The sequence below is a fragment of the Chelonus insularis genome, unplaced genomic scaffold (assembly GCF_013357705.1).
Source record: "Chelonus insularis isolate UGA/USDA-ARS -01 unplaced genomic scaffold, ASM1335770v1 contig_56_pilon, whole genome shotgun sequence".
Taxonomy (NCBI): Eukaryota; Metazoa; Arthropoda; class Insecta; order Hymenoptera; family Braconidae; genus Chelonus; species Chelonus insularis.
Window position 1 is genome coordinate 529,757 of NW_023276648.1, and position 18,822 is coordinate 548,578.

Sequence of the window (18,822 nt, forward strand, 5' to 3'; positions counted from 1 at the left end):
TTATGACTATTAGCTTTTATTTAAATCCAAAATAAGATTTATCTATCGAGTATTTATCGAGATACAGATTAGGACACGCCCCAAATTCTGCTTTTCGTACATTCCGATTCGATTTTTAGCTTCTTCTTTAACAGTCGTGTCTAAACGCCATCTGATGCGGACCTCTCTCTGGTGGCCACAATTTTTTTATTATATATATCGGTATACTCCTAGTGTATCGATTGAAAGAATTAATGTTGTATGTCTTACCGTAAATATTTATAAAAATGCAACTCATATTATTTACTGATAGATTATTAAAAAATGTAAATTATAAAAATGTAATTTTAGTTCATTTTCACATATGAATAACAATGCTTACATATAACAGCATAATCATGAAGTAAACTTATGCTGAAACGGAAAATTGTTTCAACATTGGTGGACCTCAAGTGGGGATGAATTTGCGTCCGACGAAGCCTACTCACGAAAGGTGGAGGGGGGCCTTGTAGCACAGCCTGGGAATAAAAATTGCATGGTGGGGGTTTATTTATTGCTCTTTAATCATTATTTCAATCGTGTTTATACGACTACTATAATTGTCTCATTATTGCTATTGTTTTACTTATGAATTTTTAGATTTTGTATCTAATTTTCATGCATGCGCTTTACATCTGCTACGAGTAGACTTGAAAAACCTAAAGCTACGCCAAAAGGACATCGACACGACATCTAGCGTTATCGAAGATAACGAGTCTCGCTGGAGACTCGATGGATCACAGAGCTGTGCGGCTACAGTTTCTTGCGCTCAGATGCCTTGAGACAGACTCTACTGACGGTGTTAATTGATGGTCCATTTATCCAGATATGTATAGCTGCCCAGGTACTTCTGAGCTGCGCACAAACGCGTTAGCATATTTGTACGTGCTACGCGCACCCGTATATCACCAAGTACCCTTTTAGGTGCGAGAGTAAAATAGATGAACCATATGAGCGACACAGACATACACACGACATACATACACACGAGCTCATGTCAAAAATTAAAATACCCTTTGTATTCATTTTTCAGGTTTCTTTTTATTAACGCGTTATTCTAAACATATTCTTAGAATATTAAATATAGCCTTTTATATTTTACATTATTTTTATGAAAAAAAATTACAACTAATTATTTGTACGATAATGACCGTGAATCTAACATGGAGAAACTAATAATGAGAAATGCATACTATTTTTGTTTATAAGTAATATTTATTAAAATATGTGCTTATTTCTACATCTACATGTTTAGTGAAATTTTAATCCTTTACCTGTGAAAACATTTTATGTACATTTAGAATTTTTTTTTTCATAAAGGCTTTATGATAATATTTAATTACAATTTTATCGTTTTCAGAATATTTTGTACTAAAGCCAAGTAAAAACTTACTAAGTAGACAATTAGCAGACATAGCATGCAAAAACTTGATACAATATTGGCCGCAAACTTGAGAATCTTCTTGTTGTAAACGCTTGACGGTGTGCCGAAAGTATTTGCAATTATCTCTATGTCGTCTAAGGTGTTCGGGAATAATTGGTGGCAATCGATAGCCGTCAAAGTGGCCGCTGACTCCATTTCTATTAACGTACATGGCAACTCAGAGTTGCCCTGGTTGTTTGTGACCATCTGTATTAACAACAAAAGCCATCGATTTCGTCCACACCTTCAGGATCTGGTTGGCTGGATATACACCTATAGTATGTACCGAGCATTTCAGGGGCTTATTGTCAGACAGTTGATCACTAATTGACGAATCATTTTCCGAAACAGGTGTTGTTGATAAATGATTTTTCAATCAGGTGCAATAATACCAAGCCGTAGACATTGAACAGTGCCCCGTGAAGCTGTCACTCAAAGAGGCGTAATATGAACGAACGAACCCAACGGATGACAAAGCAGTTAATGGTAGTTTACTGGGCATGTCGTCGATATTTATAATTTTTTGATACACGATTGCTCGAATAAACGTTTTTGTAAGAAGCCACGTGTGTAAATTCGTTCAGCACTATGTGTTATAGAACGTAGATTATTGTATACAGCCTTAATCGATGACGTACCGTCGTACCAGAAAATGCCGTGATGAGCTTTCATCAAATTATTCGTGTGCTAGTTCGCTGCTGATAACAACGAATATGAAAATTCTGGAGAAATTATCCAGTCGCTAATAACGTTTGCCTCTCAAGCAAATTCTTTAGGTAGAAAATCAGCATCATGATTAAAGAATCCTTCAATATCGATCACAAACTTCATTTTAAACAAGAACTGTTTATGTCTGGTATGTGTCACCGCACCAGTGCTTAGTGCGATACTGAGCTTTTTAGTGAGCTACATAATGTACTTAACCAGAAAAATCCACAATAATTCGGCGTGATGAATCAATTTTAAGTATATATTCATATTCTACATTAATGATACAGTTTATAGTTGGAGCCAATGCGTCATAAAAACGCACCTCTAGGCGCACACTACCGTGTCTAATCAAATTCCAGTGTTCACTACTATTCGCAGAAAGATCGGGTGTCAAATTAAAAACAAATAAACAATAACTATTTGGATAGTTAGTACGACTAATACCATTCCCTTCGTTTAGAAAATGTATTCTCGTTCCTGAGAATAACGTGTGATAGCACTCAACATATAAAGAGTTTTTAGAAAAATCTGATTGTAGAGGTTCTAATGGAATTTGACGGCCAATAACATACAACGATAAATAATTAATTTTGTAATGATAAAAATTCAATTGGTTCAATTTTTTGGTACCGTTAAAAACTTTATTATCAACAAAACCAATTATTATACAACGTCGGAATTGTCCAAGAATGACGTCATCAATGATTTCACCATAAACGCCTCCATGTATATAAACAGCTTTAATCACTACGCGTGTTAACGGATATTTAGCTGTGATTTTTGTCAAAACTCGGGCATGAGACCGTAAAGTGCTAGACGATATTTTTATACGTTGCATTATTAATGATGCTTCAATTATGTCAACTCTGCACTCAATGTCCGAGGCGTTCATGAAACAAAAAGAATCACGAGATATTGTTAGACGTGAGCGTGTTTAAACACCGTTTATTGAAAAGCGTTCTTGATTAAATACATCGCAATGTAAATGTCAAAGAAAATCAAACGTTTTACCATATGATCAATATCGCTGTGGTTTTTTTAAGCCTTCTTTATCGTCCGTAAAACTATCAATTTTTACAGGTGTGTATTGAGACCAGCCGACCGTACTTAGATAAGAATTTCTTGCATCACGGCCATAATTTAGAAGTGTTTCAATACACGCTCTATAAGCATATAAATTATTTGGTAGTGATACACATTTTTGGTTACAAAAAAACGTCAACTTTGTTAAACATAGAATGCATAAAATTATTTATGGGCCCAACATCAATATCTTCAACATTTTTGGGGTCACTTTCATCTACAGATGCATCACGTGCTGTAATTTTAACTTTCAAATTCAACATAATATGCGCGAGGGCTGTGTATTCCTCGCTTTGCCCTTGAACAATAAATTGAATCAGAGAATTATCGGTTAATGACGAAATAGGCTTGTAAATGACCAATTGAGATTTTTCAATTGTTGTCTGTGTAGGTGGTACAGAAAATAATCCCAACACTGTTTTTGCACACTCACAAGAATGAACATCGAGATAAGCCATTATTATTTAAATATATCTGCGATACGTCGTACTTTTCTTGTTTTCTTATTCTTCGTTTTTTTCTTAATTTTGCAGCCGTTACGTTTCTTTTTTTTAGATGTTTGTTTTTTTGCTTTTTTAATTTTTCGCGTACCAGGGCGTTTTCGAGAGATGATGTTTTCTAAATGGTTGTCAAGAAACAACTGCTTATTTGGCAATGAATCGTGTGGTATATAGCCTGAACCGTGCATTAAGCTATCAATTTTTTTTTCCGCTTTTGTTTCACATTTCTTCCTGAAACACACACGAGCTGACTCTTCGAATGATACTCTGTTATCAAGGACATCGTGTACTATATTTACGCCTGATTTTATGGCTTCTCTACCAATCACTGTTACTTTGATTTTTGAAGAGGGAAGTACATTTCTGAATAGACTTCTCGAAAAACTATCAATACCATGATTGATGGTACCACTACTACATGGTACTATCATACCATGACCTCTCTGGTGGGAAGTTCCAATATAGACTTGACTGATTCCACTGTAACCACCTCGCTCGAAGCCAGTCTGGGACATGTCATATTCAATTTCTTGAAACATGTTTATCTTAATCTCTTGAAATGTAACGTCACAGTTAAAGTATATCTATTTCGATTGTACGAATATCTGGTTTAAAAAAAGGTACGTAGCGTATTGACGGAAAAAATTTTATGTTCGTATATAAATAATTATGTACATCCAGCAGCACAATACGTAATAGAGGCGTCTGTAGATCTCTGGTTACATAATTCTCACAAATATCTGTGTAAACAAATGAACTACATGATAACGATGCGTATATATTAGCTGGCCGCGTACTACGTAGAAGAGCCAATGTCTCAAGGTTATCTTCGACTAGGAATCCAAGAATACGCTGAAGATACAGCGATAGTTGAGCTAAGTGAGCGCTATCACATTTTTCATCGCAAATTAGGAGAGTTTCAACATAGCCACCATGATTCACAGACCATTTTATGTGGTTTTTCTCCACATTTAAGGCGTTCAATTCATCAAGTTAAGGCTGAACTGTTTAATACACGCCTGCCGACACTGAGATGTCATAACTTTTACGTTTTTAAAATTTGTAAAACAATATTTTCTTTATCAAAATCTAGGACATCGGCGTCATGTCTAAGTGTAAACGAAATACATGTGTATTTTACAGGTATATTGAAAAAATTCATAAAAATACTCATTTCTTCTGAAGTCACACCCCACTCACCAAGTAATGTGGGAGGTTGTGACAACTCTGTGATAAAATGTGTTGTCGTGTTGCCAGGAAAAGAAAGCATAATACTATTACTAGGCAGTATTATATGAAACTCGTCTTTTTGTAAAGCCATTTTTATTTCCTTGGTTTCAATTTCCGACAAACTTTTGAAAGTTTTTCTGCATAAAAAACACCATTAATATCTTGATGATTAAGATCTTGGAGGACGTAAACAGAAGGCTGGCGAAATGTTGATATCCGAACGATATTGAAAATTTCTTCACTCCACCCACCTGCATAACCTTCCGTGAATGCTGCCTTTGCATTATTAATACGAATTGAATCACCAATTTCATATTTACTTACTTTTGACAATTTCTTACGCCATCTATTGTTTTCATAACGACTCTGAATGTTTCGAAAAGCTATAGTCTCATTTTTATTGTTAATTTTAGTAAGCCTAAATGTTGTAACACTATATTTTGTATTATTGTAAGCAGATATGATTTTTTGGAAAACATCAACGTATCGTTTTGTATGTGTATACGTGAAACAACAGCACATGCTGTAGTGTACAGGAATAAGAGGCCTGAATAGCTAACAATATATTATGTAATAACTCGATTATTTATTGAAGTTAACCACAGAAATCATCAGAAAACTCTTTGTACATATGAAACCCTAAAAAAGTAACTATAATTTAGTCAAAGTTCCCGGAAATGGCGATATTAATATACTCACGGCATACTTCATACAAATAAATATATAAATTTCGAGATTCAAGTAAAAATAAAAAAATTTACTACAAATTGAGGTGAAGCAAGAAATATTTCAACGCGAAGCAATTTTTCAATATAAAATGCAACTAAATCAGAGGCTTTCCTTGGATTTTCTAGCCTTGTAAATCTTCCGGCGTGGTAAGAATGTAAAGAGTCGTTTTACCAGTGTCTAGCTGGTCTCATTGTCGTTAGTGATTTTGGTGACGACTGACGTCCGAGTAATATTAGTGCTTCAGGATGTCCCAAAATCTTCCAGAACCATAACAGTCCCGAGTTACTAAATCACCTGGATGATTTGACTGAATAAATTGATATTCACCTTCAGTTGCTTGGGTGGAATGTTTTGTGCGTTGACAAAGATCACACCTACCAACAATTATCTTAACAACCTTACCTATTTTTCTCCAGTAAAAATACGTACGAACATGACATAAAGACTTGTAAATACCAGGATGCCCATGCCTACTGTGTTCATGTTGAACAACCCCATGCCTAAGCGTTTGAGGAACCAATAAGCACCAATGATTAGCTTTGTTGGGATCATAAAACCAAAGTCCATTATATTTTTACGCTCTCCCAGTTACTTGATTAGCCTCAGCAAACCTAACTAAATCCTGATCTGTGTCCTGAGCAACTCCGATGCCCTTGAGGACTTTTACGAACCTTGGTTCCATTTCCAACAAGCTAACGAGTACCAGCACATCATAATCTCCTCGCTCAGGTGTGCTTTCCATGGTGATGAACGATATTAATACTTTATTCGATTCTTGACTTAAAAAACTGCCTTCTGGATTATGGCTGAAGAAGTCAGTAACCACATTATCCTTTCCCTTAATATATTGAATGTCAAATTCATATTCTTGTCACAAAAGTGGCCTAAGACTCAACCGGGCTGTAAACAAAGGAGTTGAATGAAGGAAGGTCAGCGCCCGATGATCAGTGAGGACTATAAACTAACGGCCAATCAAATAAACCCGAAACTTGTCTAACTCATAGACAAAAACATAAACTCCTACTAACCATAGCTACAATACGCGGACCTTCATCAAACTCCTCATTAAATAATGCACTTATCTCACTATCTGAAGCATCAGTCTGAACTACCATTTTTTTGATTGCATCGTAAAAGCGTAATTGATGTACATTACAAAAACTCTTCTTTTAATACCTGAAACGCTGACTTATGATCAGCTGTCCAACTCCAAGCGTCACTCTTTTTTAACAGCTCTCTGAATGGCTCAACGTAATTTGAATAACGAATTGTAAACTGGCGATAATAATTGCACATGCCAAGAAAACTTTGAAGTTGCTTCTTATTATGTGGGCTACGAAACTCTTTAATAGTAACTAACCGATCTGGATCAGGTTGTACACCTGTTGGAGTGATTAGAAATCCGAGGAATGAAACTTAATCTTTACAGAATAGAGTTTTATCAAGTCTCAGCGTAAAATTGTAAGATTCTAAGCATAAAAAAATGGTCTCTAAGTGAATCAAGTGCTCCTCAAAAGTCATCGAGGCGATGAACATGTCATCAACATAACATTTCAAAAACGTGGACATATTGTTACTTAGAGCCATGCCTAAAGCTCGAATAAAGCCACTGTCGGTTGTCTTCAGGCCAAAAGGCACTCTACAAAATTGATATAGGGTGCCATCGAATAGAAATGCCGTATAGAGCCTAGAATTAGGGTGTAATGGCACCTGCCAGTAACCATGGGTCTTGCATTAATTCCTGTATGGAAGGAGGACATTCGTTATCACCTTCTATAATTGCATTCAGATATCTTGCATCTAAACGAACTCGGACTGTTCCATTCTTTTTTATAACTATCCTCAACGGATTGCAGTATGGACTTACTGATCTCTCTATGATACCCTGTTGTAACATGTATAATAATTCAGTCCTAACAGCTTCTTTGATTTTAAAAGGAACTGGATACGATCGTCTAACAAAAGTTGTAGTGTTGATAAGCTTGATCTTATGCTGGTATATTGATGTACATCCGGGTTTATCGGAGAACGATATCCTGTATTTATATATAAGATAAACTAATTTCTTTGATCGAGAGCTATTGAGCACCGCTAGCGAATTCGCGACGGCGTGTAACGACTAATGAATCGAGGATTCACTTTCACCCCGACCTACCTCAGCGTTCGCCATCATAATTAACTTGTTCGGATACAAATTAAAGGGTATTGGTGATGACTCTTGCTTTGAATTCACAAGGTCATCCCCCAAACTAAGACTTGACTGTTTAGTGAACTTTTTACCACCGACACCAGCAAGATAATTTTTTAAAACATTAGCATATGTATCGTGATCAACATCATCATCAACCGCCTGTTTAATTACAGAGATATGATCAACGTCATCACGAGTTTGGGCATTTATTTCAACTATTCCAATAATGTTATTTATTTTATTAATTTCATTAACGTACATGTCATGATGAATACTATCATTAACAACCTGCTAAATTGCAGCAGTATGATCAGTATTATCATCAATTTAAGTATTTAATTTATTAATTATGTGAACAATAAGCTGATTGAATTTGATGATCCCGGTTGTCACCGTTTTAAACATAAACCATAATAACAAAATAGTTAGACATATTAATATTATTTTTTTTTATATAACATGCGATTCTCATAAGAGAACTCAATAAAATCATCATCATTTTTATCATAAATAGAACCATTTGCTGGAGAAATATTTAATTCATGTGAATTGTTTAATCTAGATTTATTATTTGAATCAACCGCGATACGGCCATTTTGTTTGCTGGTATCGGTGGTCATTTGACCATCATTTTGATGTAAACATTCACATTGGTCTTCTTACTTATTTTACTAGTTGGCCTGAGGCAATTCTCCTCCCTTATCATCAGGCTACTACTAGTGCTGAAGCTTTAGTTTTTCAAATATTTTCATATATTTTTTAATTCATTTCTATCGAGGTAGAGAGATTAAATCAGAAATATTCAAAGAGGTAATGGACCTTTCTAAAATTAATAATAATAGTCTAAGGGAAAGAGCAGCCACTATACTATTTGTACTTGGAAGTATTCTTTTGTGTTGCAGCAAAACTCAACTTACTTGCTGTCCACGAGTGTTCGAATAGAGTCATCTACGAGTCCCTACATTATCGTCCACCAGATGATCATCTCCATGCTGAGAGCAGTGAGGAACGGAGTCTGTCCGCGCATGGGCGGAGACGCGGGCACTTCAGCCACAAGCAGCGTTATGAAGCAACAGACAGACAAGCACGTGTTGCCTTTACGCTTACATGTATCAGAAGTGTAGTCGACTTGAATAATATTTTGTGCTCCTCTTTATGGCTTTTATCAGTAGTAAAGTGGTAAATCTCAAGGACTTTTTCTTGAGGGCAACTAGCTGATTTGACTGATGCCGCGCGTAAATAACCTGAGATAAAACAACTGCGAAAAAAAAACCACAACAGAACAACTGACGACAAAGTAATTGTCGAGAAAAATAATCGCGTATCATAATAACCGTATAGTAAAATAACTGAAACACAACCGCTAAAATAAATATGCTAAATATTTTATAATAATTTTATAATAAAAAATAAAAGGGATTATCTGTATTATCTATCGTGTTCTTTTGTTTTTTATAACAATAAGCAAATAACACTAATATAACACTAGTCGGTAAGTTATCCAATGTTGAATGGCAACATTTAACGTCAACTACCAATAAACACTACAATGTAAAGTTTTGTTTATTTCAATGGCTAACTTCACAGATGTGAGTTTTATTGGATGTTTGAAGAGATCGATGAATGTAGTTGTTATGTCCGGCCTATTATTATAATTCTCTTTACTTTTCCTTTATTCGAATAAATTAATTGCTGAACTTAATTTAATGAATAGTGGCCTGATAAATTAATTTTTATAAACCATGCATGTTTTGCTGACGATTCAATGTCGAAACGGAGTATTAGGTTTCGCCTGAAGTAGAACTTTCACCTTCTTGACGCAACTTTGATCCTCTTGCAAAACATTAAAGTTTTCACTCTTGATTATTGTCCTCTCCCTCTAGTTTATTGACCCAGTTGACAACGCTGAAGTTTTGATTCTTCGGGATATAGTTACCAGTCTCGAGTCGTGAAATATTAACGCATATTTTACAACTGGATTTTTGCAACTCGACGTGCAAACGGTGCACTGTCGCTCTAGGTTTCTAGGACACCCGGCAACGTGGATCCAGTTTACCCCTTATTTCAAGCAGTATGAGTTGTTATCGAGGCTTTTCGTCGATGACCGTAGACTCGTCAAGACGTACTGAGCGTCGCGTAACAATTTCTGTGTTAATAGAGAACACTCTGATTTTCTACGTTTTTCTGGAAGGCAAGTCGGACCTCTAGCGTACCCAGCGTCATAGCTCAAAGAGTAGGAAACGTGGCAAATCACTGTGTCGAAGTTAACCAATAATTGAACATAAGAAATAGATTCATCATCGAGTCCAAGTGCAAAGTGTCATCTGGGGAACTCAATATAATCAAACTAAGTAAATTGTTTATTCAGGTTCTTACGAACAGTTAAATTGAAAATTGTCATTACTTTATAATAATAATCAAACCTCGAACTCTAGTTGTAAATTACAATTTATAAATCAAGTAAAAGAATATCTTACATAAAAAATAAGTGTCTTCAAACCTAACCATCAGTGTCTCTTGATATTTGTCTACAATATTTCTGACCTTTCTGGCCCTCATTGAGAACCATCAAGGAAGGAGAGTACGCATGATAGTTTCTTTTCTAAGTTTCCTTTTCATGGTAAGTATAAATTTTCTGTATCGAAGTCAGATCTTTATTATTTCCTTTGTTTCCTCCTTCCATATTCAACCCTTTGCACGATAAACTGCGTAGAACCGCCACTTTCGGTTAAGATCACAACGAATCCCTAAATCAAAATCAAATGAAGAGAACGACTTTTTGTACCCTGAAACCTACCGTTAGTCCGAGCACCCCTTTCACGAGAGCGCGCTGCCCTTCATCCCTAATTTTGGCTTTTAAATAATTAACAATTTAAATCATTAAATTAAATACACTCGGACATGACATAGTCAATATTATTTGTATCGAGCCAATATTATAGTGTAATTAAGCGTAAAAGTTATCGTGTAGTTGTGAATGGTGTGAATCATTCATGGACATTCGTTGTATTCATAAAGAATAGATCATGTCGGTAACTTTTATAAGATCACAGAAAGGAAAGAAACAACTCTTGTTAGACGAATATGTGTCCACATTGAAAAATAACAATAAAGATGATTTAACATGGCGTTGTATAGCATATAATTAAAGTAGTTGATGCGATGTAGTTGTACACACTGACACCGATAAAAGGACAGATTAGTATTTAATTGTTTACAGTGTGGTTAATTGGTTGATTATTATAGGTAGTGATATTCCATGAATATTTTATGCAAGTGATGTCATTGGGAGTCCTCCAATCTGTAAACACTCAGCTGATCGTCGTGTGTTGGTGTGAAAAAAGTACTCGATAATTTCTGGAAACGAGGTAAACGATGATCCGTTGTTGTTGGTGCTGCTTTAGTCAATGTTTTCTCTCCTGTTGCTGTGCGAAAAAAAATAGGATATGTCATTTGCTGACAGTAGTCCGAACACGTCGAGATTCTTAATTTTTACAACGCAACGTACTTTAGAATGTTTGTCGAATTGTAGTCAATGAGCTGGCGATGGCACATTTCTATATGTGCCGTCTATTTTCAAGAAATTATATACAATCCACGGATTGTTTAAAGAGAAGATGTTGCCGCTTATCTATATACTACTGCCAGATGAGTCGGAACAAACATATTCTGATGCGACGAATGTGTTAAAACGAAGTGTACTTGAGCTGGAATCTGAAAGAATGATGTTAAACTTTGAGAAGACATTTATTAATGTTTTCAAATCGCTCTTTTCTAAAACGGCTGAGCCGATACAATTATAGGAATAAAATTAAGATTTCCATGATTTGTGAAACATATAATGTGTTTTTAACGATTGTATCAATTATAAACAATAAGGAATAAAATCTTCTAATTGAAATTGACTATTTTCTATTACAAATTATTCTGTAACTCACGATTGTTTTGCAACAGTAATTGTGCGTTTAGAAGGATGATATGTATTTTACACTTGAATTTCTTTCTATGACTTTGAAAAATTACAATTTTATTCTTCAACGCTATTTCCAATAAATAATATGTAGTAACATATGTAGTAGTCTATACCAGCTAAAAAGTACTTACGCGAACAAAGTCACGGGCATAAAATAGTTAAATCATGAGAATATTCCAGCAAACAAACTATTTATTGCAATATGATTGTTATTATGGTATGTTGTTGCCGGAACTGTCAAATATTCAAACCAATTTATTGAAGTTAATAAAAGATTTAAATATTACTATTTATCAACATCTAATACAACGCATAAAAGACGGTATCACTAAAAGATTTAAGCCATACTTAACATTCAATAAAATTGGAGAATTTTTAGTTATCGCATCTTTCTCTCATTCAAGAATTAAAGATTCTGAACGATAAATTTTTCTGAAGAAACAGAAGAAAATATGTAACTCAATTTAATCAAGTGTTTCTGCCGTGAAGAATATAGTTGAAAGTCTAATAACATTCCAAAATTTGAAACATCTGCTGCTCAAGCCGTCATAGAGATGTAAATGACAAATAGCGTTGGCTCTTCAAACAAAAATCTCGAAATGATGTTGGATTTCACGAAAATAAAAAATGTTTCCATATCAACTCACACACTTTTGCCATCTTCGTCTCGTATGCAAAGACTTTTAGTTATACCATTGTATTAAATGTAACGACTATGAACATACTAACAGACAGTAATAAGTACGATGATATTAGCATTTATGTAGAGTCGATCAACTTAAAAATTATATGTAGATAAAGGCGCAAAAATTTATAAAAAAATTTTTAACCACTCACGGATCACTATACCTTAAGAATCTATGCAAAATTCAAAAAATCCAGAGGTCTCTATTTGTAAACTTTCCTACCGTACATTGAAGACTAAAATGATGTAATAATATACTATGAATGGTAGTTGCAAGTAAATGAATATTTTATCAGATTAAAAAACCTTATTTAATAGTAAATACAATCGTACTGTTATGGTAAATTTGATAGTAACCAATCAACAATAAAAAACAGCCATTACCCGATATTTATAATAAAAATGTACATGAAGTGAGGGGAGAATTACATGAAAAATTTGAAGTAATCCATAAAACACGTGTAAGTAAGCATAAATATGCAATAAAAAGGTATATACACTCTACTAAAAAATGAAAATTTACACCTTTAGAAACAAAAAATACCAGACTAGTGACATTACATAGCAATTGGATGGACATGGATGGTTTATAATATTATTAATTTTGAAGCAAAATATACTAAGTTCTATAATATATCATGTTAATGAGAATAATAATGAAAATACCATTATAAATTCGTTTATCAGTTGTTTGTTTATGATTATTTTATTGATTATTATTTCGATCATATTTTGAATAATTCGTATCGGCTTCTTTTTTCCAGCTTTTGTACTCGACGCTTTTTTTCTCAGGGAAGTGTTTGCTGCATCGTATGATGTTCAATTTAATACACTTTTGCAAAATTGAATGAGAATTTATCGTAATGGTCGAATGTGATTGTTCTCATAGAAAATGATTCTACTGCTTGAGAAATTGTCTCATGAACATAAAAAAAGATATGAATATTCTTAAAATATTTATCATAACATAAAAGATCGAGTTGTATCATACTTACACGTAATGCTGTCCCGCTGTGACTAATCATTATCAATCCATTTGATTCTGTTGTTCGGATTTTAAATGATATGCTTTCAGATTTAGCTGGTTTGAGTGGTGGCAGTACCTGTCAAACAGACATTTCATCATACGAAATTATTTAATGTTCTCAACAATTATTTCTAGTGTTGTAAGTGTTAGTATTCAAAAAAATAGAAGAAAGCTGTTTAGAGCATATTAAATTTTAAAGTGTAGAACTCTTGTCTGACATAAACAATGTTGATGTTAATAAAGTATTATACATGATATCATATGAGGATATTTGAGAATTTTTCAATAACCACCTCTCTTTAACGCTCAATACAAGTCTTGTAATTTACGAATAAATTAGAAATTAGATTGGCACTGAGGGTAATTATGCGATTCAAGTTTTATACTCCCAACTTTCTTGAAAGTTCATTATGTTATACGGTTTTTTATGCTGAACAAGAATATGTATATGTATACATATACATATAAATCGAATCAGAGTGTCACTTGGGCACATTTGTATCGTTTGAAAACAGTCTCTACAGAAAATCCTGTCCTGAGTAAGACATTTTGTTTGAGTACTTCGTCTTATAGGGCATAAATCTGAGAATGGCTCCACTTCTAATGACGGCGTTACTTGGGACATAATATTCTCGCGCCTTCAGAAAGGCACGAAGATACACGCATCTAGCCCAAGGCCTCGCAACATACCACTACGAGTCCAACCTCAATTGACCGAAAGCACCCGGTACCTACATGTTGTTTTTCGACTTTGCAGCCCCGGATGCGGGCTAAGATTTCGGTCTCCCGTGGTGCCAGTTTTATCCGCTTCGGTCGGTGGCCCTAGTTGTTATGGTGTAAGGGGAGCACCACTATATTGTCGACAGATGAAAAACATTTAATGTTTAGTGTTAGGTGTTTCCTAAAATATGTAAAAGTATTTATTATTAAAGATTATTAGATAAAGTGAATGGAGAATCAAGTCTCTATCCGTTTGATCCACAGCTTACAGGTTTTCTGCAAAGATTGCAGGCCTGCAACCTGTACCTAGGTGCTTTGACAAAACCCAGGTGTGGATCAATGAAGTTCGCGAGCTATGTTTTCTTACGGTGCTGGTAAAGACAGAGTACTTCTACGGGGTGAAGGATTCTGTTTGTTGGGCATTGTTGACCCCGTTCGCGCTACTCTCCTCTCTTCTCTCACTCCCTCGCGGATTCTTCTGATTTCCTCGAACAATTTCTCTTCCGCGCACGCCTTGACAAATTGTTCGAGTGCCTTACATGTGTCCTTTGTTTGAACGAATTTTGGTGCTATTTTAGGCCATGTTAGGCAGAGGTCAGGTTGGGTCCGTTTCAGTGGCATATTGTGCACGATGTGCACGAAATATACCATGTCCTGTGAATATTGGCGTCATCAGGTTGTTCAGGCGTATCCGATTATTATCCAGCCTATCTTTTTTGACGATTTTTCTAACGTATTGTCATTATAGAAATCCTAACATTGTTGTACGTAACTGCTTCGTCGGTACGAATTGTATATCGCGCATTGAGATCAGCGATCGCTATGCGTATAGTCGGGACGCCTACCGCTACACAGAGGCCGTCCCTCGGGGTAGACGTGCGAGCGTGTGTGACAACTCCTAAGACGCCTCTCTGCGCGGCCGCAAGCGTCAGCCAATCTTTAACGTTACATAAATCGCTCAATGCCGGGAACGCATAAGCAATCACCGGCAGAAAGCACCCTCTATATTAGACAAGTGTGTTACTTAAGTCTCCAACGCATTTGCGAAAGTACTTTTGCTTCAAGGGTTTTTCCAGCATTGCCATCTATGATGACAATTAGATCGTCCGCGTACGCTGCATAGCGTTTCCCATGTTCGGATTAGTCAAGTGTTTTTAGGAGGTAATTGAACATAATTTTTCAGCAAAGTGGGCCACCACAGATCCCTAAGGGCATCCACGCGTGGCCACTTGTGTGACTCAGACAGTTTCCTAAGATAGGCTAAGTGTACGATTAGTAAAGTAATCTTGCATTACCCTGTATATATTTTTAGAGCAGTTTCGTGACTTTAGCCCTTCAAGAACTTAAGGCCACCAACCATACGTTATCAAACGCGCCTGAAATATCAAAGAGCAATGCAACCACGTTACGTTCTGTGGATTCTTGTATTGTGATCGCACGCTAGTTGAGCGACAAATTTTTATAAGTCTTTCGAAGATTTTGCTTAGTACTGATAGAAGACATATAGGTCGATATAATTTGGGGTCTGCTACATTTTTGTCGGGACTCTTCAGGAGCATATGAAGTTTTTCCTCTTTCCAAGTCCGAGAAAAGACGCCTTGAGACAAGCATTCGTTAAAGAATGATAGGAATTTTTCTAGGAGGTACGCGATTCTACGTTTAACAACCTCTACTTCCAGCAAGTCTAGCCCTGGAGCTTTCCACTTTTGAGCGTTTGGACGACTTGTTTGAGTTCTTCTTTGTTGAATGGTTCTGCGTCATTTGTGTTAGGTAGGTTGAGAGCGTTTATCTTTATCCTGCTCTGTTGGTCAGTATCCATTTCTGGATGGTCATCGACCACATGTACTGCTAGCAATCGCTTGGCTGTTTCTTGAAAGTTTAGGGTTCCATTACCCTCGTCAGTGCGACGTGCATTCATGACTTTTTCGGCTTGCATTTTGTTGGCCGCAATTTTGTATACCATGCCCTATTTTTCCTCGTTTCCGCGGGTTGTAACGAAATTTTCTAGCTCTTTACTTTCGCCTTTTCAATTGCTTGGGAGTACTTCCTTACCTGCTGGCGGTATCGAAGTCTCACAACTATGATTCGGTGGGTATCGGCGCCAAGCTTTTAATGCGCTGGTATCTATGGCGCAGTCTATATACATTACGCTTTAAACGGGACAAGGTTGTTCCACTAGGGATTTGCTTTTCTTGGTGCTTCTCGACGTAGCATAGATTTTTCGCAGAGATCTGTTAACCCATTTGCAATGGTGAAAGCGAATCCATCAATGTTCACCGGAGAGTCCAGTAATGGTCCAGCGGAAAGTGTGCTTTCTAGCTCGGGCATCAACTTACTGAAAGCTCCCTAATCGGTTGCTTTGACATAGAACCGTTAGGTTGCCTCTGTGTAAGTTTCACACTGCACTCCACTTTGACCAAGCTGGATTCCGATGGCCATGTGATCTGACCCCTAAACCCACTCTCTTTCGACTGACCATTTACTTAGGGACTGTGACAATTCTTGAGTCGTTACAGTCACGTCTATGTACGATTCTCCTCTTGAGGAGCTGTATGTGAGACCTTCTCCGATTTTTCCTTTTCCAATCTGGTATCGAGGTCTAGTGACCACAGAGGATATCGGGCGTTCGCATCCATACAAATAAAAACTTGCTTACCTTTAAGAGTCATCAAGACTTTTCAACGGTGTTCTTCGTGAACTTTAATTGGATCCTTGAACTGGAAGTAATGTGTAAGAGCGTAAAATGAATAACCAAGCCCTTCAATGAGAGTACACGTACAGTGTGCAGTACTGAGTTTATCGATATGGAGCATCTTAAGAAGAGGATTGACTACGACAATAGCCGATTTGGGTTTTTCCCGTTTATGGGTTTTTGCGGCGACAAGGCCTTGGCCAAATCGTCTAACTGCGTAGCCTTGTGAATCGGCATTCGTAGAGTTGTGCTCCTATAATAATATGTACTTGCAGGGTGATTTGCCTTTCGTTGACCGTGCGGCCATTGTTAGTCGTAGTCGTATCAGCCGTTTTGGAGATTAACGCCGAGAGGCGACCACCAGAAATTCATGTAGCTGTATAAATATAAAACAAAGTTACAAACTGCGTAATATAAATAATAACCTACTCCTTTTGTTTATAACAATTGAATTTGTTGTAAATTATTAGTAATAGGTTTTTTGTAATACATTGCAGTTCTTCCGAGACCCAATTTTTTCTTTCGCCGAAAATAAGTTACAAACCATGTGGAATGAATAAAAACATACGCATTTTGCTTATAATAATAAAATTTGTTGTAAACCATTGGTATTGGGATTCATTCGACAAATTTCAGTGCAATTTATATAAATTCGATGTGGCAAAACGCAATAAAGGGACATTGTTTAGTACTCAATTGTTCTCAGTGTGGTTGGTTGGATTTATGATGAAAATAATTTTACTGTAACGCCACTTATGTTTGAGGAAAGTTCAACACTACTTCAAATAGAAGACGTCCTTTTATCAAATAAGACTAGAGAATTTTATGATGATAGTGGGTAAATCAAGGTACTAGTATAGATTATAAATATTGGTATCCTATAAATATCCATGGTATCCTAATATTTTTGTTCGGATAGTATGCGTAACTGTGAGCCCAATTTTTAATAATTTAGTTTGCACAGTGAGCAGAAGCTATTGAACTTATCTATGAAAATTCCTTGCGCAAGGTGGAATTGAACTGATTGTTTTAATGATATTGAATCATTTATTTGAGAGTGGGATTTTTATTTAAAAAAAGGATGCGAAGTTGGAATTTATTTGGAGAATTGACTTCATGAAATGTGACCATTCAACCTAATTATTAATTGAACATTGAATTTATGATTAAAAATGAATTTTTTTAAAGAACTTTGATTCTGTGAGGAACTTTTATTTTGTTTAGTTCCATGACCTTCCAGTTCTTGGCATTTCCTACTCTTTGGGTTCTTTTGGTTCTTCCCAGTGGTTCCTCCTGATGAAAAAGGAGGATGGAAAGGGAATTGAAGATGGAAATTTTAATTTTTAATTTTTAATTTGACTAACGGACGATTAGTTTTTAAGAAATCTTTTATTGTATAGAATCACGTTATTAGTTTAATTTAGATCATTTTGGTCTGTTTGGAGGTTTTTACCCGCCGCAGGATTTTTCCCTCCTAATTATTTGTTTTATTTATTTATAAAGCAGACAGAGTTGGGAAGCGGCAATATTGGAATCTAGGCTGAATAATTATTATTTTGATTATCATAATTTCGAATTAGAAATTAAATTTTAGATTTTTCATGTTTTTTTATTTCAGTCTAATCCAATATTTTTACCCAACTAATAGGAATTGCCAGGTGGTAATTTTTAGAAGATCGGGAGAAGTGTAAAATATTTGTATGTCGCCATCTAATGACTATTAGACTAACGACAGTTTGTTAGTTAACAACGATTGCTTGACGATTAGATTGTTTATAGCAACGAGGGGAGAGTTTGTTTATCTCCAGTTTTTGACTTGAGTTGACCGCACGGATTCTTT

At 35.7% G+C, this 18,822-nt stretch overlaps 1 protein-coding gene across 2 annotated transcripts in view; it reads right to left on the minus strand.

Annotated features, from left to right (window-relative positions):
* Nrx-1 (Neurexin 1) overlaps positions 1 to 18,822 on the minus strand; it is a 763,150-nt gene that overhangs the window by 400,879 nt on the left and 343,449 nt on the right. For both annotated transcript variants that reach the window (XM_035088915.1, XM_035088914.1), the window contains one exon: positions 13,539 to 13,646. In XM_035088915.1, the coding sequence (XP_034944806.1) occupies positions 13,539 to 13,646 (108 nt within the window). The remainder of the gene's footprint in view (positions 1 to 13,538; positions 13,647 to 18,822) is intronic.